A 25,230-nucleotide genomic window follows, 5' to 3' on the forward strand; every position below is an offset into this window, starting at 1 on the left:
ACTTCTTCAGCCGCTGATGATTCTGGAATCTTGGTAATGAGGTCAGTGAAAATCATTCTTGTCTTCTCATAAAAGATTTTCTTGTTAATAGCGTGATCTTGCAATTGCTTTTCAGTGATCCACATAAGGAGCAACCTCACGATATCATCCAGAATATGAAACTGTTGTTTAAATGCTCTTGTCACTCCCTTTGAAGTGTCTGTCTCCTTAATCTTGTCCTTGTTTGTGAGGACAGTGCAAACTGATAGTATGTGCATGCTAAATCAGCAACGCTCACACCATGTTCACGTTTTTCAGTGATTTTACATTTCATTTCTAAGGTCATTTTCTTTCTCTTATGGCTGTCTTCTTGTGGCTTTATCTTTGGAGATATTTTTATGAAGGTTATTAAAATTTGCACACAAAAAAACGCTGTTTGAGAACAAGTTTAGTAAAATGTGTGATCACAAGCTACGCTAAGATAGTAAACCCAGACTGCAGTACATACTACAGACATTGATCACATGCTGCTGCCAACTTTGAAAGGTTGTCATATTGTTGAATGTTTCCTCCGCAGCGTGCAAATGCCTGGTGATGTCACACTAAATCATTCAATTGTTACGTGAAACATCACTTGCTAAGCGAGGTAATTTTTTACAATTTGTTTTGCTCATTATACAAATTGTGCCTTATGGGAGGTTCTTGTTAAGTGAGGTTCCACTGTACTTTTGTAGCCTTATACAGTGAGTGCACATAAACAGCATGCGCCTCTGCGGCCAGCTTAAAAAGGCTACTGCACCATCTAAAGACAGTTGTACACATTCTGGTGCACCAGGCCCTTGCGTGCTCCACTATTTTCGTGACTGTGGAACACTTCACTGTTAGACTGTGCATTAATGCAACCCATGATTTTGTGCGTGGTACGTATTACATCATCATTCAGTGTGTTTGTATTTTCCTTCATGCATAAGTGAATTAAAAGCCAATTGGTAGGAATTGTAATATTGTGTTTGTGCTATGTTGCAACACTTTTGGTGACAAGTGCGGTATTCTAATCCATGTGTTTCGTTTCTTGGTTTGCCATGGCCAACATGTCAGTGGAAGAAGTTCTTATGTCTCCTGTTGAACAGTAGTGAGCTCTCACCAACCAGCAGCAGTCTCTTTCTGTGGCACTAAACAATTAGTCAGCATCGTTGACACCCCATGGTTCACCACCATTGATGCACCATTTCCTCCGTATGATGATACTGTGGATGATTGGGACGCATATGAAAAATGCCTTTAGCAACATTTCCAAGCTTTTAGTGTCACCACCCCAATATGTGTATGACGTTCTTTCTGTCTGAATTTCTCCTCACGTTTATCATCTTTTATGTCAGTTAGCTCCTCTGCAGGAACCTACCAGTCTATCATTTGATGAAATGTGTCAGTTACCCTCTAATTATCATTGCAAATGTACTTATGTTATTGCTGCGCACGTTGAGTTCTACTTTGTCAAAAGTGGCTCAAACAGTCATACAGAGCTTGGACAGCAGAACTTCATGGGATTAGCTGTTGTTGGCAGTTTGTTACTGAATCTCTGCAGGACTCATATGCTGATCTGATAGTTTGTGATGCTGTAATATAGCTGGCCCCTGATAGAGAACTTTGTCAATGTGCTTTACAATGTGGAAATCCCTCTCTCAAAGAGGTTTTGAACATTGTTTAGTCTTTTGAGTATCTAGGGAAGCAGGAAATCAGGCAGAAGCTTGGTGTGAAGTAGCCACCATTGCATCTTCTCCTCAGCCACTGTTGATTAGCTCTCAGGCGGGGGATGACATTGCAACTGTTCAGTCATGGTCTCCACATTGCGTGGGGCAGTGCTGCACTAAGGAGCAACAGCAGTCAGTGTTACAACAGAAGTCATTTCCTCCTCTCCTGTCACGCACTTATTGCTTTGTTCAACAAGAGCACGCCACATGCCCAAAGCATTGGGTGATGTACAACCATTGTAAAAAAATAATAAATAAATAAATAAAAAAAGGGAAGAAGGAACGTATTGCGTATGTGTGCTACTCTCAACCTCCTTCACCAGACTTGAACACAAATGTTCGGTGTTTCCAAGTGATGGTAGCCCCAGAAAAACTTTACACTGAAGTACTCGCTATGGATAAGATGTTAAAAATGCAAGTGGACACAAGTGCAGCTCTGACTTTGTTAAATTCTCAACTCTATGTGGGCCTTGGATCACCAGCATTGTCCCCTGTCTCTTGTCGATTGGTGAGTTACAACAAACAACAAACACCCATACTGGGACAGTTTTGTACTCCCATATCATATAAAGTAGTTGTTTGGCCTTACCTTTCTAGTGTTAGACAATGTCAACACTGGCAACTTATTTGGGTTAGGTGCCTTCAAAATTTTGGATTCTCTATTTCTGACAAGGTGCATGTGGTTTCGGATCAAGTTCTGTTCCAACAACTGGGCATGCTATGTTCGGAATTTTCCTCACTGTTTTCAGACGGTTCAGGGTGAGCTATCAATTTAAAGGCTCACATCACAATGAAACTAATCGTGTGCCTCCATTTTCTTCATGCTTGCCAAATTCCCATTGCTTTATGGCAACGAGTCAAATGTCCTTGGGTGTTGTCAGGCCTATAACATCAAGTGAATGGTCTGCTCCACTGATCATTGTCACAAAACCTAATGGCAACCTTTGACTCTGTGATGATTTTAAAAAGTCTGTAAATTCACAGTCTGTTATTGATACCCATCCCTTATGCATCAGGATAAACTCTAAGCTCACATTTATGGGAGCCAAAGTTTTTTTCAAAATAGACTTGTCTGAAGTCTACTTGCAACTGCCTCTGGATAATGATTCCAAACATACCCCGTAGTGAATACCCCCTTCGGGTTATACTAATACCAGCGCCTGCCATTCATCGCAGCTAGCACCTCTGCTATTTCCCCACAACTTTTGGAGCAACTCACAGCCTCCATGCTGGGATGCATTGTAGTCTCCAGTTCCTCTACAGATGAACACTTGCAGAATCTTCATACCTTGCTCACATTGCTGCAGGCCTCTGGGTTGAAATATAACTAGGATAAATTGTAATTTTTTCAGCTATCTATCATCTGTCTCAGGTTTGAAGTCTCACATGCTGGCGTCAAGCCTTTAACCAGCATGTGGATGCCATTATGACTTTGCTGCGTTCTACCAATGTGAAGGAATTGCAAGTCTTTCTCGGAAAATTTGTGTACTACCATAATTTCTCGTGGCCACAGCGGCTCAGCCCATACATGCTCTCTCTTATGTAAAGGTATTCCTTTTCACTGGTCACTCACCGGCGAGCAAGCTTTTACCCTGTTGAATTCAAAATTACACTTCTCATCTTGCTTGGTTACCTTCCTGTCAGACCAGCATCTTGCGCTGGACACAAATGCCTCCCAGTATGGCCTTGGCACTGTTCTCATGCACTAATAAATGGGCAGTTCCAAATGTGGTATTGCATATGTTTCCAAAACCCTGAACCAGGCCCAATACCACTACTGACAGATAGAAAAAGAAGCCTTTGCTATTGTGTGTTCACTCAAAAAGTTTGTTTTCCTCTATGGTTCTAAATTTCATTTGATTACTGATCATAAACCTCTGGTTGCTCTTTTCCATTCTTAAGCATCCCTTCCGGACAAAACGGCCCTTCGCCTGCAACATTGGGCTCTATTTTTGTCGCACTGTAACTACAAGACTCACTTTATCCCATCTTTCTTGATTGCTGATTGGCACTAATCCAGCATTTGATCATGATGAATTGTTGGTGTTCCATTTAAATGGCAAAGCCCAAAACACTGTGGATGGTTTTCCATTTTCCATCTCTTGGATTTTCGAGGCTGTCGCTGCCGATCCTGTTTTAGGTCAGGTTGTTCAATTTGTCCACAACAGCTGGCCAGGTAAACCACCAAGCCGAGCGTTGGATCCTTGGCATAATTATTATGCTTTCTGCCACTGCCTCTCAGTTCTTGATGGTGCATTAATGTTGGCTTCTGGAGAGTCAATGCCCAGGATTGTGAACTCATTTGCATTGTGACAGAACACCATGTGCCTTCTTCAGCTTGACCATTGGGGTGTTTATTGTACAAAGTTGCTGGACTACCGCCACTTATTAGGTCAGGTATTGACAATGAGATCACGTGTGTTGTATCAGCCTGCCTGCAATGTGCCACCTATCAGGTAGCACCAAGGGCCCCTCTTTCCCCACAAACACAATATTAGAATTTGCACAAAGCAACTTCTAATTTGCTTACACATATAGGAAAATACACACACACTGAATGACGTTGTGATAGTTACCACACACAAAATCAAGGGTTGTGTTAAACGCACAGTTTAACAGTGAAGTGTTCGACATCCATGGAAATATTGGAGCAGCCGAGAGCTGCCATGCTGGTTTATATTAAGCTGTAAGCATATAGCACAGTACTTGTTGTGCCCTCTGTGACGATGTGCGTCAGTGTCTTTGGCCGTCCCCCTCTCGTCCCAGCACTCCTGGGAGTGTATTTATGCTGATTTTGTGGGCTCCTTTCTTAACTTCTTTTGGCTTGTTGTAGTTGACACTTATGTGGTTTGTTCCCCATCCACAACTACATTGCCTATGGTCTCAGCTCTCACAAATATTTTTTCCATGGAAGGATTACCTTATATGCTTGTGACGGATAATAGCCCACAATCTGTGTCTCAGGATTTTGAAGGTTTTTGTACAAAGAGTGACATTTGTCTTGTTATGGCCCCTCAATTTCATATTCAGTCAAATGGTGAGGTGTGGAGTGGTTGGTCAGTACTTTCAAAACTCAGACAAAAAACTACAGCACACAATTTTCTCCTGGGGACACCCTCAATAGCTTCAATCCATTTGGTGACCATAGGCCCGTGGAGCTGCTTCATGGCCACCAGCCCCATATGCTGCTGCATCTGCTCTGACCGGTGTCTGGCTGCTTGCCAGCACCTGCCTGACAGCTGTTCCATCTGGTCTCTGCTGTCTGGGCCTACAGGTTTGGCCGGTGCCTAAGTGGATACCGGTGGTCATCCATCACTGCTGAGGCTGCTGTCTCTGCGTCATGTGCACCTCCGATGGCTTGGTGTCCTGACACTATGACCAACTTCAACCACCTGTCTGACCATGTGCTAGAGACCCTGCTGCCACTGAGGCTGCCTGCACTCTCTGTACCAGCCTCTGCAGCATGGTCTGTGCCCCCATCAGCTCCTGCGCCATCTTCATTATTGGTGCTGCTGCCTCCAGGTGGAGTAATTAGTGGCGGGCTGCCTCTGTTTATGTGGCCCCTGTCTCAGCCACCACCTGTATCTTTTCTGCTACCTTAATTGTCGAGCACCATGCCCAGATGTGGACATGGATACTGCATCTCCATCACCAGTGCTCTCTCACGGTCTCTCATGAGGGAATGGACACCACGCCTGCTTACACTTACTCCATTTTACACTGTTTTTTCCTTTGGTGGCACAACCCCTACTTCAGATGTCATACCTTGAAGACATGGACATCTGCGCTGTATGCAAACAGCTTAACAGCTTTATATAAACTGATATGCCGGGCTCTTGGGCACTTCAATGTTTTCGTAACAGTGCAAAACTTCACTATTAGACTGTGCATTAATGCATCCCGTGATTTCGTGTGTGGTATCTATTACAACGTCATTCAGTGTGTGTGTATTTTCCTATACATGTAAGCAAATTAAAAGTTGCTTGGTGTGAATTCTAATACTGTGCTTGTGCAGTGTTACAATATGTATGAATCAATGAAGATTGGTAGAAACGTAGAGACTGTCCTAAAGATTTGAAAGACCTCTGCTGTGTAGTGCACAAATTTACATGGGATGAATTGAAGTAAGGAAATGATAAGATGCAGGTTAGTTCAGATTATAAAGCAAGATTTCTTCAATGAAACCTTCTTGTGTTATGTAATGTACTAAAATTTAAAAAGATTTTAAAAATTAAATAGGTGGATGAAAATTATAGGTTTAATTTAGTTTAGTTATTTGCATGTTCCATGAGTCAGCTTTCACTGTCTACGTCTATCCTGCATAATATAATTGGATGAATAAAATATCTACTCATCAAGCAGTGGCAGGAGATGAGACATATAAAAATTAAAGAAATATGTGAGCTTTGGGAGCCAGTGGCTCCTTATACCAGCAGAAGGGCTGAAGGGGAACAGGGATGAAGGTAAAAGACTGTCAAGGTTTAGGAAATGGGGAAGATTACTCATAACCCTGGATCAGGGAAGACTTACCAGATGGGATAAAAAGGAAGATGGGATGAAAAGGAAAGATTCATCTTGCTCAGGGTTCTGGGTGACTTTACTGTAACTCTCCCCATTTCCTAAACCATAGCAGTCCTTTTCCTTCATTGCTCGTCCTTCCCCCTTCAACCCTTCTGCCAGAAGGAGCCACTGGGATTTTTTTATCTGTCCAATTTTATTATATTTTCAAAAATTGATTACGAGATCATTATTGTTTTATGGTCACAATTTCTTGCGCTAAAATTTAATCTGATGATGTTCTGTTAGCTTGATGTGCAACAAACATGCCGTAGTAGTTTCATTGTTGGGACTCCTGGTTCCTGCCTGTGAGAGGCAGGCAAGGGCAGACGTGTTCAGTATCGCCTACTGCTGCAATGGAGGTAACATGTGAGGAACAATATGCGGTTTTGAAGTTCTGCTTTCATATGAACAAATCTTCAGCTGAGGCCTATACAATGTTACAGGAGGCTTCTGGAAGTCTGTTCTTCCCTACAGCACAGCTCAAAGGTGTTTAAAATATTTAAAGAGGGGAGACAATCAGTTTCAAAGGAAGGTGGACCCTGTGCTCCAGTTACTGCTCTTAAGGAAGAAAACATCAACACTGCTGCTGTCATTGTGAGAGAGCATCGACGAATTACCTTAAGATCACTTTCTGAAATACAGAACATATCATTGGGTGCCACCCACACATTGGTGACAGAAAAATTACACATGACATGTGTTAGTGTGCGATGGGTTCCAAGACTGTTACAAAAGGACATTCGCATGCAGGTCTGCATGCAGTTAAAGTTGATATTAGAGGAAGATCTGGAGTTTCTTTCAAATGTAATCACTGCTGATGAAACTTGGCTACACCATTTTGATCCTGAGAACAAACAGCGAAGGACAGTGTGGAAATGTTCTTAATCACCATCCCCCCTCCCCCCTGGGACAAGTACATCACATTCATGAGAGATTACTTTGAGAAGGACCATCAAAATTATGAGGATGAGTAAAGGTATGTAGTAAAAAAAAAATTATCATCATTCTTTATTGAACAGCCCTCGTATTTTCGTTTACGTGCATCAGCATTTCCCAAACCCCCAAGTGGCAGAGGGCACTTTTGGTGTTACTATTTGTCCTATCCTTCCCTGATCTATTTGTGAGTGATGTGTGGGAAGAATGATTGTTAGTAAACTCCTGCAGTAGCTTTAATTTCTTGAATTTTCTTGTGCTTGTTTTGTGAGGCTACGTGGGGGGAAGTAATACAATGATCAACTCTTCCCAGAATGCATTCTTTTGCATTTGCAAATGTAAACCTCCCCATGACACGCAACAACTATGATGTAGAAAGAGTCAGCTTGTTTACAATTACAAGAAAATTTTGCAGGGAAATGTATGGCAACATGTTGGCCAATTACACAATTGTCTTTTAATTTAACCTCAAGCTATCACATACTTTTTATGCAATTTTATACTTAAAACTCTATGTGCAATCTGCTTCCCTCTTTCCCTCCAGCGAGATCTTCAGAGGTGGTGGTCCAGATTGCAGTACACACCGGTACCTCTTAATACCCAGTAGCAAATCCTTTTGCATTGATGCATGCCTGTATTCATCGTGGCATACTATCCACATGTTCATCAAGGCTCTGCTGGTCCAGATTGTCCCACTCTTCAACAGTGATTCGGCATAGAGCCCTCAGAGTGGTTGGTGGGTCACGTCATCCATAAACAGCCCTTTTCAATGTATCTCAGGCATGTTTGATAGGGTTCATGTCTGGAGGACAAGCTGGCCACTCTAGTCGAGCAATGTTGTTATCCTGAAGGAAGTCATTCACTGGATGTTCATGATGGGGGCGCAAATTGTTGTCCATGAAGACAAATGCCTCGCCAATATGCTGCCGATGTGGTTGCACTATCGATCGGAGGATGGCATTCACATATCGTACAGTCATTACAACACCTTCCATGACCACCAGTGGCGTACGTCGGCCCCACATAATTCCACCCCAAAACAACAGGGAACATCCACCTTGCTGTACTCACTGCCTAAGGCGTTTGCTGCACTGGCTGTCTAAGGCGTTCAGCATGACTTTGTTGCCTCCAAAGATGTCTCAGACGATTGTCTGGTTAATGGCACATGCGACACTCATCAGTGAAGAGAACGTGATGCCAATCCTGAGCAGTCCATTCAGCATGTTGTTGGGCCCATCTGTACTGCGCTGCATGGTGTCGTGGTTGCAAAGATGGACCTCACCGTGGACATCGAGATTGAAGTTGCGCATCATGTAGCCTATTGTGCACAGCTTGAGTCATAATAAGACGTCCTGTGGCTGCAGGAAGAGCATTATTCAACATGGTGGCGTTGCTGTCAGGGTTCCTCTGAGCCATAATCCGTAGGTATGGATCATCTGCTGCAGTAGTAGCCCTTGGGTGGCCTGAGTGAGTCATGTCATCAACAGTTCCTGTCTCTCTGTTTCTCCTCCATGTCCGAACAACATTACTTTGGTACACTCTGAGACGGCTAGACACTTCTCTTGTTGAGAGCCCTTCCTGGCACTAAGTAACAATGTGGACATGATCGAACCGCGGTATTTACCGTCTGGGCAAGGTTGAACTACAGACAACATGAGCCGTGTACCTCCTTCCTGGTGGAATGACTGGAACTGATTGGCTGTTGGACCCCCTCCGTCTAATAGGCGCTGCTCGTGCATGGCTGTTTACATCTTTGGGTGGGTTTAGTGATGTCTCTGAACAATCAAAGGGACTGTGTCTTTGATACAGTATCCACAGTCAATGTCTGCCTTCAGGTGTTCTGGGAACCGGGGTGTTGCAAAACATTTTTTGATGTGTGTACATTGCTTTATAATCAAATGCATATAATTTAAATATAAGAATATAAATGTTTGATGATCTTCTGACAACATAAAAAGAAACTGACTTACAGTACTTAAAGATCAACATTTTCATTGAAACTTTTTTTTCTAGTAGTAAAAAAATTTGCTAAAGTGCAGGAAAAAAAGAAATATTAAATTTCAAGTTATTAGTGAATAACGGTATAAATTGAAACAATCAGTATCTTTCTACTCGTGTAATTGATCAAAACAATTTTTTTAGAACTTTGTATTGTAATAATAGTTTAAAGTCATGTTGTCATGTGCACTGAAGAGACAACCATTGTAAAAACACAAATGATCTGTGTCTTCTTTTTCCAGGCAGCTTCCCCCCGATGTACAGCTTCCCCACGAATTGCAGCTTCCACCCGAAACACAGCTGCCCAACGAACCACAGAAAGCAAGTCCACGAGCAAAGCACCCAGCACAAATTCTCGTCCTTTATCTGCCAGAAAGCCATTGACAAAAAGTATTCAGCCAACAACAAGTATTCAGCCAACAGTATCATCTAGCCCCAGAAATACAAAAGGACAACTCAATGTGCAAAAGCAGAAATACAGTAAAATGAAGAAGGAACTGAAAGACAAGCAGGTATATGCAAATACTCTATGAACTTTACACACAACAGTATCAGCTGTCTACATACTGCCAAAGTTGAAAGTTGTTTGATACTGATATAAGAGATAAGCAGAATTCAGATCCCTTAGTCCAAACACTCAGATCAATTACAGAAGAAGCAGCTAGTAACATACTCTTTCACTTCGTCTTTGAACGTATCAGGATTTTCAGTTCACTTTGTGATATTTGTTGGCAACTTCTTGTTGCATCAGAACTTAAAATTCAGTTCTGGTCCCTAGATATGTATGAAGGTAAGTCTGTAATTTTACTTTTAATATGTGAATTGCAAGGTTTGTTCTAAATTCACTTCTGTTATCCATTTTAAATACCATTAAGGAGTATATTTGCTGGCACATAAATGTAAGAACCCCTAGGTCCCGGGTGAAACTTCTGCATAATGTTTTATTATTAATTCTGTGCTTATGTAGAACAAATACTTTTTTGGTATAGCTGCATTGCATCAGATTATGTCTTAAGAAGGTACTCAGTGAAAGTATGCAAATTCTGCTTATAATCCCAACTGCAGTCCAGTACAAAGAGAGAGAAATTTCTAAGAGCAAAGCAGGCAGAGTTGAACATTTTCATTAATTTATCCACATGACTTATTTAACAGACTGACTGAAATTTTCATGAATGAATGTTTGTAATGAAATATCTTGTGGTTAATTCTTCTGATGTATTGCTACTAAAAATGATTATCCAATATTAGTTCTTAGGCCAGAAATCATAGTTTTTCCTACATTTCTTAAACTTTTATTCACTTTATCTTGGCTTCTGATACTAATCCCACTTTATAATATTACACTGTTGTAGAAGTGTTCATAAACCAATGCTGTGTTGAAATAAGCAAAATGTGTGCAACTGTTAATGAAGCAAAATGAAAATTGTCAGTTGTTGTGACCTACTTTTAAATTCTTTGTCAGTTGTAAACTCTTTGTTTGGTTTCATATCAAAATACATTAATATTACCTTTACAACGCTGTAGTGATAAAAAATGGGTACAAATCTAATACCTAGCTTACTTATACTAATAATAAGACAGTAAAATTGTTTTGTCTTTCTGTCTGTTTGAACATGTTATGATCCAAAACTACTAGATAAATTTTCATGGGGTTTTCACAGATAGCTTGAGCATAGCTTGGGGCAACATATAGACTTAACATCATCAAATCAGACCAGTATATGCATTATTGTTATAACCTTCTGGTATTTCTTGATCCCATTGATCCATAGTTTTGCTCAGAATAGTTTTTTTACCACCTGCCCATACTTTGCACGCCACAATGCCAAGTACTGCTTCAGTGCTCTTGGGACGGAGTGGAGCCCGTGTGGAATACCTCAGACAAATAATAGAATATACAAAACAAGACTTCGCCTTAATAAGTCCTCTTACATAACAATTAACCTTTTCATTCTGGATAGTTTGGTTGGATAAACAAATGAACAGATCTTCTGCTAGTGAAGCTTCTTCATTTATATGCAAAATTAGTACAATATCTCACTTTCAATCAACAAAATGATTTATTTAAAAAAACTTTGGCTACTAAACATTTGGAAAACCTTCTACCCTCACACCTGCTGCCCCTTTATAAATAAACAAGCATTTGACTACCAAACAATTTCCACCTGTAATACCCCAACCTGAGAATAATTTTCATTAATTATATTTTATTGTATTAACTGCACTCCAGCCTAAGTCCTTTTTTTTTCCTTTTCAGACTAATCAAAAGTCTCTATGCAGTGTATACAAAATCATTTATAGCCATAAGTAGGTTTATTGTTGTCTAGTATCACTGAAATAACCAGGTAAATCATCAGTGCAACAGTTACAAGCTTGTAGTCCTTTTTGTCCGGTATACTATAGTAGTTCCATGCTATATCACAAGACACATAACCACACTTGATCTTAAAAGTTTTACTAATGCTGTTCCCCTCTCTCCAAAGAGAAGTGAGGTTGTCCATTGTTATATCAATAAGTGCAATGTACTATACTTTCCCCTTACAAGTGTTTTCAAAAATAAGTACAAACTACTATACTTTCCCCAGATTTAGGTTGTGACATGTTCAATGTGCCTGCCGTCATTGGTGATGATGTGGCACAGACGCATAGCGAAATTCTGCAGACTCACTGAAGTGTTGGAACATCAATGCTGTCGATGACCTGAATGGTAGTTTTGAGCTCAGCAATGGTTATGTTGCTATTACTGTACACCTTTTCTTTAATATAGCCCCACAAAAAGGAATCACATGTGTTCAGATCTGGAGAATATGGTGGCCAATCGAGGCCATGCCAGTGGCCTCTGGTACCTCAGAGCCAGAATGCAGTCGCCAAAGCACTCCTCCAGATCATCACTCTTCTGTTTTGATGGGTCAAGTTCTGTCTTGCATTAACCACATCTTGTTGAAATCATGGTCACTTTAGATAATGGGGATGAAATCATCTTCCAAAACCTTCATGTACTGTTTGGTAGTCACTGCGCCAACAAGGAACATCACACCAATTATTCCGTGATTGGATGTTGCACATCACGCAATCACTTGTTGAAGCTGAAGAGACTTCTTGATCACGATATGCGGATTTTCAGTCCCCACGAATGCACCAGTTTTGCTTATTGGTGAGCGCATCAATATGAAAGTGGGCTTCATTCCTAAACCAAACAGTACTAATTCCCATCATGTCCCATGGCCAACTATGCAATTTGAATGTCCTAATGCAAATTGTTCAGAAATTATGGCGATTTTATTTCATATAGTTCAATAATTTTTCATCCTGTATAAAGGTTGAAATTTACTCATAAATTTCCACTTTTTTACCCTTTTTGTGACTCTTAACTAAAACTAAATCACCTATCTTGTACTGCATGGATTTATCTTTCTCCTATCACTTTTTCCTTCTTTCAGCTTCTCTCATTGGCTTATTTATGAGTCTGGAGTCAATTTCTGTCAGTCTGTTTTCAACTTAGGTGAACTTGTCATTCATATGCATAACTGTAAGTAATTGGATAGATAGAAAAATCTACTCACCAAGTAGCGGCAGGAGAACACACATAGAAAAAGGTGTCACAATTTGCAAGCTTTCGGAGGCAGTGGCGATTCCATACGTCTACCCTGACTTGGGTTCTGGGTGACCTTTCTGCACTCTATCCCTTTTCCTGAACCTCACCAGTCCTTTTCCTTCACCCCTCTTCCTTCCCCTTCAATCCTTCTGCCAGAAGAAGGAGCCACTGGCTCCAGAAGCTTGCAAACTGTGATACCTTTCTATATGTGTGTTCTCCTGCTGCTGCTCAGTGAGTAGATTTTTTATCTACGCAATTATTTATATTTTCAAAAACTGATTATTATCGTTGATATGTGCATAACTGTATTATTTAAGTGAACCACTGTTGTAAAACTGACTTCATTAACTCTTCCATAGTCATGCTGTGGTTTATGTGGGCCATTGTATTGTCCCCAAACTGAAAAGATTTTGTGTCCATGTATCATCATAATGTAGCTTTACTGAACAATATCCCAATGTAAATTGTTGTAATAGAAGCATGGATGTATGTATATTTGCTGTAATGACCAGGTTTTAACCACACTTTGCATGATAGCAGAACATATGAATGCCACAGTGACCTGGTCGTTGTTAACTACTGTGCGTTCACTGAAGTCACTGTAATAAAATACATCACTTTAACTTTTGTATTCCCGTGATCACACCACTGCACTTTGAAAACAAGCAGAAAAAAATCTGAATCCACCAAGTTATGGCATTTTGCATCCCATTGTGGACGGCTACAAAGCTTCTCGCTGTTTGGTGTCATGTGCCATTTTTTGGATCTGATGCTAAGTGCTGCCTCAGAGGAATTCATTGAACTGCAACCTCACAGACAGCTGGCAACCTTCTATGCTCTGAACAACATGTTCATTGTGTGTGTTTTGGTTATCCATGTCTTGTTAGATATAGCTGAAATTCTTGATTGTCACTAGATAACTCAGTTGAAATTGTCAATATAACCACTCTGAATATGTAAAGGAAAGTTGCTACTCACCATAAAATGGGTAAAACACACACACACACACACACACACACACACACACACACACACACACACACAGGCAGTTTAGCTACAGTTGCCTGGGACTGCAGTTGTTTGTGTGTGTGTGTGTGTGTGTGTGTGTTTCTGTCGTCTATTTTTGACAAAGGTCTTACTGGCTGAAAGCTTTATTTGTGACAGTCTTTTTGTTGTGCCTATGTGCGACTCAGCATCTCCTATATATGGTGAGTAGCAACTTTCATTTTCATAATTGTTACATTCCATCCTGGATTTTCCATTCTTTGATTTTCACTCTGAAATTGTATTATTCGTTTTGGTTCACATTCCATCTTCACTGCATGTACGATGTATTCTAATAATTCCATGGTTATTTAGTTGCTTTGCAACTGGATTCCAATCATGTTGCTATAAGCAGATTTTTTCATGAACAGAATTCAAGTGGATTAATAAGTCAGCTTAAAAGCCTGTGTTACTCTCATTTATTGTGTTTAGCTTTGTCTGCCTTTGGCTATTGTGCTTCTTGACGTTAATACAGTTGTTTATCATGGATACTGAGTAATTAAGTCAGTACTGCGAGTTACTCCTTTAAACTGTTTCTTCTAGAAGGAAGAATGTATTCTTACACTATTTCAGTCTTGGCTGGTGAACAGTGGCTTGTTGTAATAGTTCTGTTGCTTTTGTGCCAAAATCTTCCATTCACATTGAATCTTACTATTCAGATTTTAGTTTGATGTACCAGTATTGCTTCTAGTTTATCCCACACCAGGGTCACCCCATGCGAAACGTCAGTTAATTTATCAATTATATCATTGCTGGTCTGCAGTTCTGAGAAGTCTGTGAACCCCTGACTTACTGATAAATGTTATTGTCTGCAGAAGGGTTCAGCTTCTAGCAAAACCAGGACTCATCAACTCAGATTTATGGGAAGGCTTTTATTGTGCCATTAATTACAATATGTGATCAGAGGTTAATCATCTAAGTACAACTCATTTTGAACAAACTCCAGTTCTTCCAATTAAAAACAGTATATGCATTATTGTCATAATCTTCTAATTGTTGGTATTCCTTAACCCCATGGTTTGTGCAGAAGATTCTTTGGTGCCTCCGATTGCTTTGCATATCATGATGCCAAGTACAACTTTAATGCCCTTGGGATGGCACAAAGCCCTTGCAGAATACCTCAGACAAATAGTAGAACATATGAAACAAGACTTAACTCCGTAATATATCCTCTTACATAAGAATCTCACCCTCTAGGGGTAAGATAGATACTGCCTACAGGAAAATTAGAGAGACCTTTGGAGAAAAGAGAACCACTTGCATGAATGTCAAGAGCTCAGATGGAAACCCAGTTCTAAGCAAAGAAGGGAAAGCAGAAAGGTAGAAGGAGTATATAGAGGGTCTATACAGGGGTGATGTTCTTGAGGGCAATATTATGGAAATGGAAGAGGAGGTAGATGAAGATGAAATGGGAGATATGATACCGCATGAAGAGTTTGACAGAGCACTGAAAGACCTAAGTCGAAACAAGGCCTCGGGAGTATACAACATTCCATTAGAACTACTGACGGCCTTGGGAGAGCCAGTCCTGGCAAAACTCTACCATCTGGTGAGCAAGATGTATGATACAGGCGAAATTCCCTCAGACTTCAAGACGAATATAATAATTCCAATCCCAAAGAAAGAAGGTGTTGACAGACATGAAAATTACCAAACTATCAGTTTAATAAGTCACAGCTGCAAAATGCTAACGCGAATTCTTTACAGACGAATGGAAAAACTGGTAGAAGCCGACCTCAGGGAAGATCAGTTTGGATTCCGTAAAAATGTTGGAACACGTGAGGCAATACTGACCCTACGAGTTATCTTAGAAGACAGATTAAGGAAAGGCAAACCTATGTTTCTAGCATTTGTAGACTTAGAGAAAGCTTTTGACAATGTTGACTGGAATACTCTCTTTCAAATTCTGAAGGTGGCAGGGGTAAAATACAGGGAGCGAAAGGCTATTTACAATTTGTACAGAAAGCAGATGGCAGTTATAAGAGTCGAGGGACATGAAAGGGAAGCAGAGGTTGGGAAGGGAGTGAGACAGGGTTTTAGCCTCTTCGCGATGCTATTCAATCTGTACATTGAGCAAGCAGTAAAGGTAACAAAAGAAAAATTTGGAGTAAGTATTAAAATCCATGGAGAAGAAATAAAAACTTTGAGGTTCGCCGATGACATTGTAATTCTGACAGAGACAGCAAAAGACTTGTAAGAGCAGTTGAACGGAATGGACAGTGTCTTGAAAGGAGGATATAAGATGAACATCAACAAAAGCCAAACTAAGATAATGGAATGTAGTCTGAAGTCAGGTGATGCTGAGGGAATTAGATTAGGAAATGAGACACTTAAAGTAGTAAAGGAGTTTTGCTATTTGGGTAGCAAAATAACTGATGATAGTCGAAGTAGAGGGGATATAAAATATAGACTGGCAATGGCAAGGAAAGCGTTCTGGCAATGGCAAGGAAAGCGTTTCTGAAGAAGAGAAATTTGTTAACATCGAGTACAGATTTAACTGTCAGGAAGTCATTTCTGAAAGTATTTGTATGGAGTGTAGCCATGTATGGAAGTGAAACATGGACGATAAATAGTTTAGACAAGAAGAGAACAGAAGCTTTCGAAATGTGGTGCTACAGAAGAATGCTGAAGATTAGATGGGTAGATCACATAACTAATGAGGAGGTATTGAATAGAATTGGGGAGAAGAGAAATTTGTGGCAGAACTTGACTAGAAGAAAGGATTGGTTGGTAGGGCATATTCTGAGGCATCAAGGGATCATCAATTTAGTATTGAAGGGCAGCATGGAGGGTAAAAATTGCAGCGGAAGACCAAGAGATGAATGCACTAAACAGATTCAGAAGGATGTATGTTGCAGTAGGTACTGGGAGATGAAGAAGCTTGCACAGGATAGAGTAGCACGGAGAGCAGCATCAAACCAGTCTCAGGACTGAAGACCACAACAACATAAGAGTAACCCTTCTAAGTTCTTGATGATTTTTCTGGGTGAACAAATGAATAAATCTTCTGCGTATAGAGTTTGTTCATTTACGTTCAAAATCAGTACGAGATTTCACTCTCAGTCAACAAAATTATTTATTTACAAAAACTTTGGCCACAGAACTTCTGGAAAATCTGATACCCTAACATCACGGATTTTAGATACAGGAAGAACTTGTACCCAATTCTCCTAAAGACTACAAATTACAGCACTTTTGTCAATGTGCTGTGTGTCCTATCTAGTGGCTTTGTTATCAAATCACAGGTCACTTGGTATCTTACTTGATGTTTCATTGGATGTGGTTGCTCAAAATGTGTTCTGCCCAGTATACTTTATGCACAAAATTTTTGTAGATTCTCTGTGTGATTGGTATACACTGCAAGGAAAAAAGTCCTGTGTGTGTGTGTGTGTGTGTGTGTGTGTGTGTGAAAAAGAAAATGATCAATGTTTGTTCATTGTTGACCATAAACTCGCTGCCCCTCAATGTTTGCCATCTCACTTCATTTTGAATTGTTATACAGTAGACTCAATTAGATTAACTTTTCACATCACTTATTCTGCTGGTTGCATACCTTGTAACTCCTGGAGCACTACTGATTACATTTGAAGATACGCAGCCATGTTGTGCTGGTGGATCTAACTGCCATTCCATGTTCTCAGTGTTAGAAGTAAAGTGTGTTCACTTTTTTTTTACAGGCTGTGGACTGTTGTTTATATCATTGGAACACTTTCAGATACGCTACTGACATGACCTGCAAACTCAGAAAGTGTTAATTCATTTGTTAAGGAATCTTACTGATTCTTCCAACTCAATACCTGTCAATCAGCCATGGTGTCACAATGCAGACTTAGTAGAAACAATAAAGATTCAAATAAGGGAGATGCTGAGTCACAGATGCAAGGGATGGGCAAAACAATGTGAACACATGTACTTACTTGAGAATGGTTTATTAATGAGCGTCTGGACCCCCATTTGCCCATAATACAGCTGTGACTCTTCTTGGAATACTGGCTCCGAAATGTGTGCTCCAATACTGCCTATAAAGTTCGATAGTCCAGGAACTGTGCTGGCCAGGGAAGATGCTGCAGTTCAGTTGCCTGTTCCTCATACCACGATTATACTGTCCTGGCTGTCTGATTGGGTGCATTATCATCCTGAAATGTGGCACCATTGTTGGGAAACTACATTTCAATCATGGGGTGCACCTGATCACCAAAAATGTCCACATAATCTTTGCCTGTAACATAGCCTTTGAGAGAAGGGACCATGATAGGGATGCCCACACAATCACACTTCCACCTCCATTCTTAAATGTTGGGATCAAAGAATCAGTATTGTAGGCTTCTTTTGGTGTTCTCTAGATGTAAACCTGGCCCGATGTTGGGAGTAACAAAAACATTGACTCGTTGGACCATATGACGTGTTTCCACCAGGATTTATGCTCCTGACACAATGTTTTATGCTTCTTTGTGTTGGTTGTCATCACTAATGGTTTTGGTATAGCAACTCATTGATGAATATTCACTTGATGGAGTTCTCAGCAGACAGTGCCAATAGATACGGTGTCTTGAAGATGGCTATTGAGCTCTGCAGTCACTTTAGCTGACGTAGTTTTGTGTTGTTTTGACACAATTCTTGTTAGTGTATGATGATCTCTGTCATTTGGTTTTTATTTTTTACATGGTGATGTCTTCCCATGTTTTGTGTAGGCTGTAATGACTATTGAAACAGTTGCTCGTGAAATATTCAATAAGTTGGCTGTCTTGGTTACTGATGCTCCAATCTGCCCTCTGTGGAACTCTGTTAGGTCTTTCATAGGCATGTCAACCTTGGCCTCTGAATGCAAATATAAAGTGTGCACTACTCATAAACAACCTGCACTGATGCTAGTCCATACTGAACACAAACAGTCCAGGACAATAGGTGCCTTACCTGTGTTGTTGACCGTCAAACACATCCATCCCATTACTACCACTGTTCACATTATTTTGTCCATCTTCTGTAGGCACAACAAAAAGTCTGACACAAAATGAGCTTTCAGCTAATAATGCCTTTGTCGAAAATAAACACTCACACAAATGCAGCTCACACACACATGGCCACAGTCTCTGTTAGCTAGAGCCAGACTACAAGCAGCAGCGTATGGTGAGAGAGGCAACTGAGTGAGGTTAAAGAGGAGGCTGGGCCGGAGAGGGTGAGACTAAGCAGGGTAGGAGTGGTGGACAGTAAAGTGCTGTTAGTGGGAGAATGCAAGGATGAGGTGGAGAGTGGATAGGGCAGCTAGGTGCAGCCAGGAGGTTAGACAAAGGGCGGGGGGAGAGAGAGAGTGTGTAGCAAGAAAAAGAGAAGTAAAAAGACTGGGTGAATTGGTGGAATAGAGGGCTGTGTAGCACTGGAGTGGGAACAGTGATGGGGCTACATGAGTAAGGACAATGACTAACGAAGGTTGAGGCCAGAAATGTTAAGGGAACATAGAATGCATTGCAGGGAGTATTCCCACCTGTGCAGTTCAGAAAAGCTGGTGTTCATGGGAAGGATCCAGATCACATAGACTGTGAAGCGGTCATTGAATTGAAGAACATTGTGTTGGGCGGCCTGCTAAGGAACAGGGTGGTCCAGCTGTTTCTTGGCCACAGTTTGCCAGTGACCATTCACAAAGACAGGTAGCTTGTTGGTTGCCATGTATACACAGAATGCAGCACAGTGGTTGCAACTTAGCTTTTAGGTCAAATTACTGGTTCACAGGCAGCCCTACCTTTGATTGGATAGATGATGTATGTGACTGGAGCGGAGTAGATGGTGGTAGGAGGATGTATGGGACAGGTCTTGCATCTAGGCGTATTCCAGGGATATGAGCCATGAGACAAGGGGTTTGAGAGCAGAGGTTGTCTAGGGCCGGACGAGGATATTGTATAGGTTCGGTGGGCAGTGGAATACCACTTTTGGAGGGTGGGAAGGATAATGGGTAGGACATTTCTCATTTCAGGGCATGACAAGAGGGAGTAGGAATCCTGTTGGAGAATGTGGTTCAGTTGCTCCAGTCGTGGGTGGTACTGAGGCACGAGGTGAATGCTCCCCTGTGGCCAGATGGTTGGACTTGGAAGGTGGTGGGTGACTAGAGAGATAAGGCGCAGGACATCTGTTTTTGTTCAAAGGTTGGGAGTATAATTATGGTCCGTAAATGCGTCAGTGAGACCATCAGTATATTTTTGAGAGGGACCACTTATCACTACAGTTGCGACGGCCATGGGTGGCTAGGCTGTATGGAAGGGACTTCTTGGTATGGAATGAGTGGCAGCTGTCGAAGTGGAGGTATTTCTGGTGGTTGGTAGGTTTGATATGTACTGGGGTACTGATGCAGCCATCTTTGAGGTGGTGGTCAACATCAAGAAAGGTGTCTCGTTGGGTTGAGTAGGACTGGACAAAATGAATGGGGGGAGAAGTTGTTGAGATTCTGGAGGAATGTGGGTAGGGTACCCTCACCCTCAATCCTGATCACGACGGTGTCATCAGCGAATATGAACCAGGTGAGGGATTGGGATTGTGGTTGTTTACGAAGGATTCCTCTAGATGGCCCATGAATAGGTTGGCACAGGATGGTGCCATGCATGTGTCCATAGCTGTATCCCAGATTTGATTGTATGTAATGCTTTTAAAAGAGAAGTATGTGTGGATGAGGATATAGTTGGTCATGGCAACTAGGAAGGAGGTTGTTGGTTTGGAATCCATTGGGCTTTTGGATAGGTAGTGTTCAGTAGCAGTTAGGCCATGGGCATTAGGGATGTTAGTGTAAAGGGAGCTGGCAGCAGTATGGACAAGCAGGGCACCCTGTGGTAAAGGAACAGGAACTGTGGAGATCCCGGCGGGGAAATGGTTGGTATCTTTTTATAGGAGGGTAGGTTGTCAGTAATAGACTGAAGGTGTTGGTCTACAACAGGAGACATCTTTCGGTGGGGGCACAGTAACTGGCCATAATGGTGTTTCCTGGGCAGTTGGGTTTATGGACTTTAGGAAGAATGTAGAAGTTAGGAGTGTGCGGAATGGTAGGGGTGTGGAGAGAGAGATAGACTCTGGGGAGAGGTTCTGGGATGAGGCTATGGATTTGAAGAGAGACTGGAGGTCCTGCTGGATTTCTGGTGTGGAGTCACTGTGGCAGGGTTTGTAGGTAGATGAATGTGACAGCTCAGCTGGCAGAGTCCTTCTGCAGGTAATCCTTGCAGTTCCAAAGAGCATTGATGCAGCCCTCGTCAGCTGGTAGGATTAAGGTCAGAATCAATTTTTATTTGGTGGATTGCAGTTCTTTCTGTGGGTGCACGATTAGCTTGCATTTTGAGTGATTTTGGGAACGATAGTGAGGCGAGGTTCAAGGTTAAGAAATTCGGGAAAGTTAGTAGGGGGTGATTTGGGGGTATTGGGGGTGGAACACAGATGGATGGAGGAGCGAACTGAGTCAAGCAGGGTTCAGCATTGGTCTTTGGTTGAATCTGATGTGTGAAAAATTGTTTCTGCTGCAGGGACCAGGAGAAGGAGAGGTCTTGAACAAGTCCTGAATGATTGAATTTTTCAGTGGGGCAAAAGGTGAGGCCTTTTGGAAAGGACTGATATTTCTGCAGGACTAGGGTTTTTGGGGGAAAGGTTTATGAAGTGTTTCAGGTCTGTTTAGGATCTGGATTTTTGTGTGGTGGTGGGAGGGAGTTTTGGATGGTGGGGTAAATGTTTAAGCGTATGAGTCAGGGTTGTCAGCTATGAGGTTTGGAGGTTGTTGCGGAGGTGGTGGACAGTGGTAGCCCAAGTGGGAGTAGGAAGTGAACTGGGTGGAGAGTTTTTTTCAGGTGGTGTGGTGTATGTTGCTCTAGTTCCTGGAGTGCAAGAGTTTCAGTATGTGATATGGGATTAAGGAATTGGGGATTGGATAGCAGGAGAATTTTACAGATGGAGGGAAAGTATTGCAGTGAGGTTTGGTCTTGATATATCTGGTTTTCGGGACTATATTGGTGAGGGCTGAAGATTGGCAGAATCTGAACAGATGGAGATCATTGTAGACGGTAGGGTAACATGTGTAATTTGATGGTAAGATCATTTGGAGGGATTCCATGAGCCAAGCAACAACAGTATGTGGAACCGGGTTGTGGCTAGGAATAAGGAAACTTTTCTGCATTGACGCAGATGGAAGGAGCAAGTATCCATGATGGTAGAAAAAATACGTAAATACATAGAATTATTTCTGAAAAAAATCACAAAAATATACCCAAAAAAAATGAGAAAATCACGAAAACAGATGTCATGAGGGGAGAAAAATGAAATGAAATCTGGATAGTGAAAGACAAAAACTGACTGAAATTGGCGTGAAGTCACAATGAGATTGAAGAAAAATATATAAGTTTTTTTTTTTTTTTTTTTTTTTTACTGTGGTGTGCCTGTCTGTGGGTGGATGAGTGTAAAGAAGGGGGATGGCATATGTGACTGGATCAGGGGAAATTAGTAGATACAAACTGGAATAGAGAGGAGAAGGAATGGGGGTGGGTTGGGGAGGGGTTGGTAGGATGAGATACAAGATTGTATGGCACAGGAAAAGTGTGAGAAATAACACATGAAAATATGGGAGATTGCCTTATCTCTCCAGTCACCCACCACCTCCCAAGTCCAACCATCTGGCCACAGGGGAGCATTCACCTCGTGCCTCAGTACCACCCACGACTGGAGCAACTGAACCATATTCTCCAACAGGATTTCTACTACCTCTTGTCATGCCCTGAAATTAGAAATGTCCTACCCATTATCCTTTTCACCTTCCAACAGTGGTATTCCACTGCCCACTGAACCTATACAATATCCTCGTCCAGCCCTAGACAACCTCTGCTCTCAAACCCCTTGCCTCATGGCTCATATCCCTGGAATACACCTAGATGCAAGACCTGTCCCATACATACTCCCACCACCATCTACTCTGCTCCAGTCACATACGTCATCTATCCAATCAAAGGTAGGGCTGCCTGTGAACCAGTAATTTGACCTAAAAGCTAAGTTGCAACCACTGTGCTGCATTCTGTGTATGCATGGCAACCAACAAGCTACCTGTCTTTGTGAATGGTCACTGGCAAACTGTGGCCAAGAAACAGCTGGACCACCCTGTTCCTTAGCAGGCCGCCCAACACAATGTTCTTCAATTCAATGACCGCTTCACAGTCTATGTGATCTGGATCCTTCCCATGAACACCAGCTTTTCTGAACTGCGCAGGTGGGAATACTCCCTGCAATGTATTCTACATTCCCTTAACATTTCTGGCCTCAACCTTCGTTAGTCATTGTCCTTACTCATGTAGCCCCATCGCTGTTCCCACTCCAGTGCTACACAGCCCTCTATTCCACCAATGCACCCAGTCTTTTTACTTCTCTTTTTTGTGCTACACTCTCTCTCTCCCACCCCCGATCTAACCTCATGATTGCACGTAGTTGCCCTATCCGCTCTCCACCTCGTGTGTGTGTGTGTGTGTGTGTGTGTGTGTGTGTGTGTGTGTGTGTGTTTTGTCTTTTTTCGACAAAGGCTTTGTTGTAATTCTTCATGCTTTCCTGGGGATCTGTTGACATCTTGGATATTTGGGAATCCAGCCGGATGTTCGCGTCATTCTCGCACAATATTTCAACAGCGTGCCCCGCTGTCTTCTTCAGGTGCTACCTGAGACTGGTCCTTGGGTTGATCGAGTCCAGTATTTATGCCTGGGAGGAGCTGGGCGTTCCCTAATCGGTCCGCACCGAGTCGAGTGTTCCATCTGTGGTCCGCGCCCGCCAGACTCGGTTTCAATGGACCCCTCCAGTCGCGGATGTTCCAACTACCGTCGGCGCCCGTTTTGGCCATCCTCGGTGGTTGTGGTTGCCATCTGCGGTGTGTCAGACCCGATCTGAGATGTTGGGTACTCTATCTCATGACTTTTACTATGATTTCCTCTTCTGTTTCGTGCTGGGCGCTCCCTAATCGGTCCGTGCCGCGTCGTGTGTTCCGTCTGAGGTCCGCGCACGCCAGATGTGGCTACATTGTCCCTCTCTGGTTGCCGGTGTTCCCTCCGCCGTCCGCGCCCGGCCTGGCCATCTTCTGAAGTCGAGTTCATGATCTGGGGTGTGTCAGATCTGGTCTCTGATGTCTGACGCCTTGTCTCACGGCTGTTCTCTCGGTCTCCACTTCTATTTCTTGTGGAATCCCGGAGTGTCCTGCATTGAGTTTTCACAGGCTCAAGTGCTGGATTCCAGGCAGTGCTGATTTGGTATCCCGAGTCACGGTTGATTAGATTGTCTGTGACCTTAATCTCAATGGCTTCTTTAATGACACTGTCCCAAAATCTTGAGGTCTGTGTCACAATCTTGGTGTCAATGGATTACAGTGACACCAAGATTTTGACACAGACCTCAAGATTTTGGGACAGTGTCATTAAATTCAACAGATGGAACACTCGACTCGGCGCGGACCGATTAGGTAACGCCCAGCTCCTCCCAGGCATAAATACTGGACTGATCGACCCAAGGACCAGTCTCAGGTAGCACCTGAAGAAGACAGCGAGGCACGCTGTTGAAATATCGTGCGAGAACGACGTGAACATCTGGCTGGATTCCCGAATATCCAAGATGTCAAAGGCTTTGTTGTCTGAAAGCTCATTTTGTGACAGTATTTTTGTTGTGCTTATCTGTGACTCAGCATCTCCACCATATGGTGAGTAACAACTATCCTTTTCATAAATTATTACATTCCATCCTGGATTTTCCATCGTTTGAAAGATTCAAATAATTGATAAGTACTCAACAGTTCCCTGTGAGAAGTACTCAACAGTTTCTTCGAAAAATCAAGAAACAAGTTCATTATTGTAAACACAGAGCCTTAATTGGTCGTAGAAAGCTGAAAAGATAAAAATCATTGTTATCACAAAGTATAACAGAAACTAAAAATATATGACATTATAGTAACCATTACGATCTGAACATGACGAATGTCGCTATTAACATTTATGATCAAACTACTTATAATATTTTAACACATTTTTCTGTAAGTATGTTATGTAGGTATTGTCAGACAGAGTCAACAAATTTCATAGTTATCTTGGTATTTAAATACTGAGAAATGAAATTTGTAACCATTTTTGGTCATATAGACCCTAACAGAACAGCAGCATTAAAGAATCAAACTCCTATATACAAAAGAGCTTGAAACTTCAGTTTACTTTACACATGAGCTAAAGGCATTAGATATTTAATGTTATTCATGTAAATGAGAATAAGTTTACAAATGGTTTGAAGTTATGTTTAAGGTTAGTTGGAAGTTGCTAAGTGCTCTCATTGTCAAGCACTGGAAGCATAGTGTGGGTAATTTGTGCTCTGTTTAAAGATAAACCTAGTTTCTTA

The 25,230-nt window shown here is 41.8% G+C and overlaps 1 protein-coding gene across 1 annotated transcript in view; it reads left to right on the forward strand.

The window, feature by feature from the left end:
* LOC126455903 (golgin subfamily A member 6-like protein 22) overlaps positions 1-25,230 on the forward strand; it is a 285,498-nt gene that overhangs the window by 15,245 nt on the left and 245,023 nt on the right. Inside the window, exon 3 of the mRNA XM_050091664.1 lies at positions 9,464-9,733. Coding sequence (XP_049947621.1) covers positions 9,464-9,733 — 270 coding nt within the window. The remainder of the gene's footprint in view (positions 1-9,463; positions 9,734-25,230) is intronic.

Source organism: Schistocerca serialis, chromosome 1 (assembly GCF_023864345.2).
Source record: "Schistocerca serialis cubense isolate TAMUIC-IGC-003099 chromosome 1, iqSchSeri2.2, whole genome shotgun sequence".
Taxonomy (NCBI): domain Eukaryota; kingdom Metazoa; phylum Arthropoda; class Insecta; order Orthoptera; family Acrididae; genus Schistocerca; species Schistocerca serialis.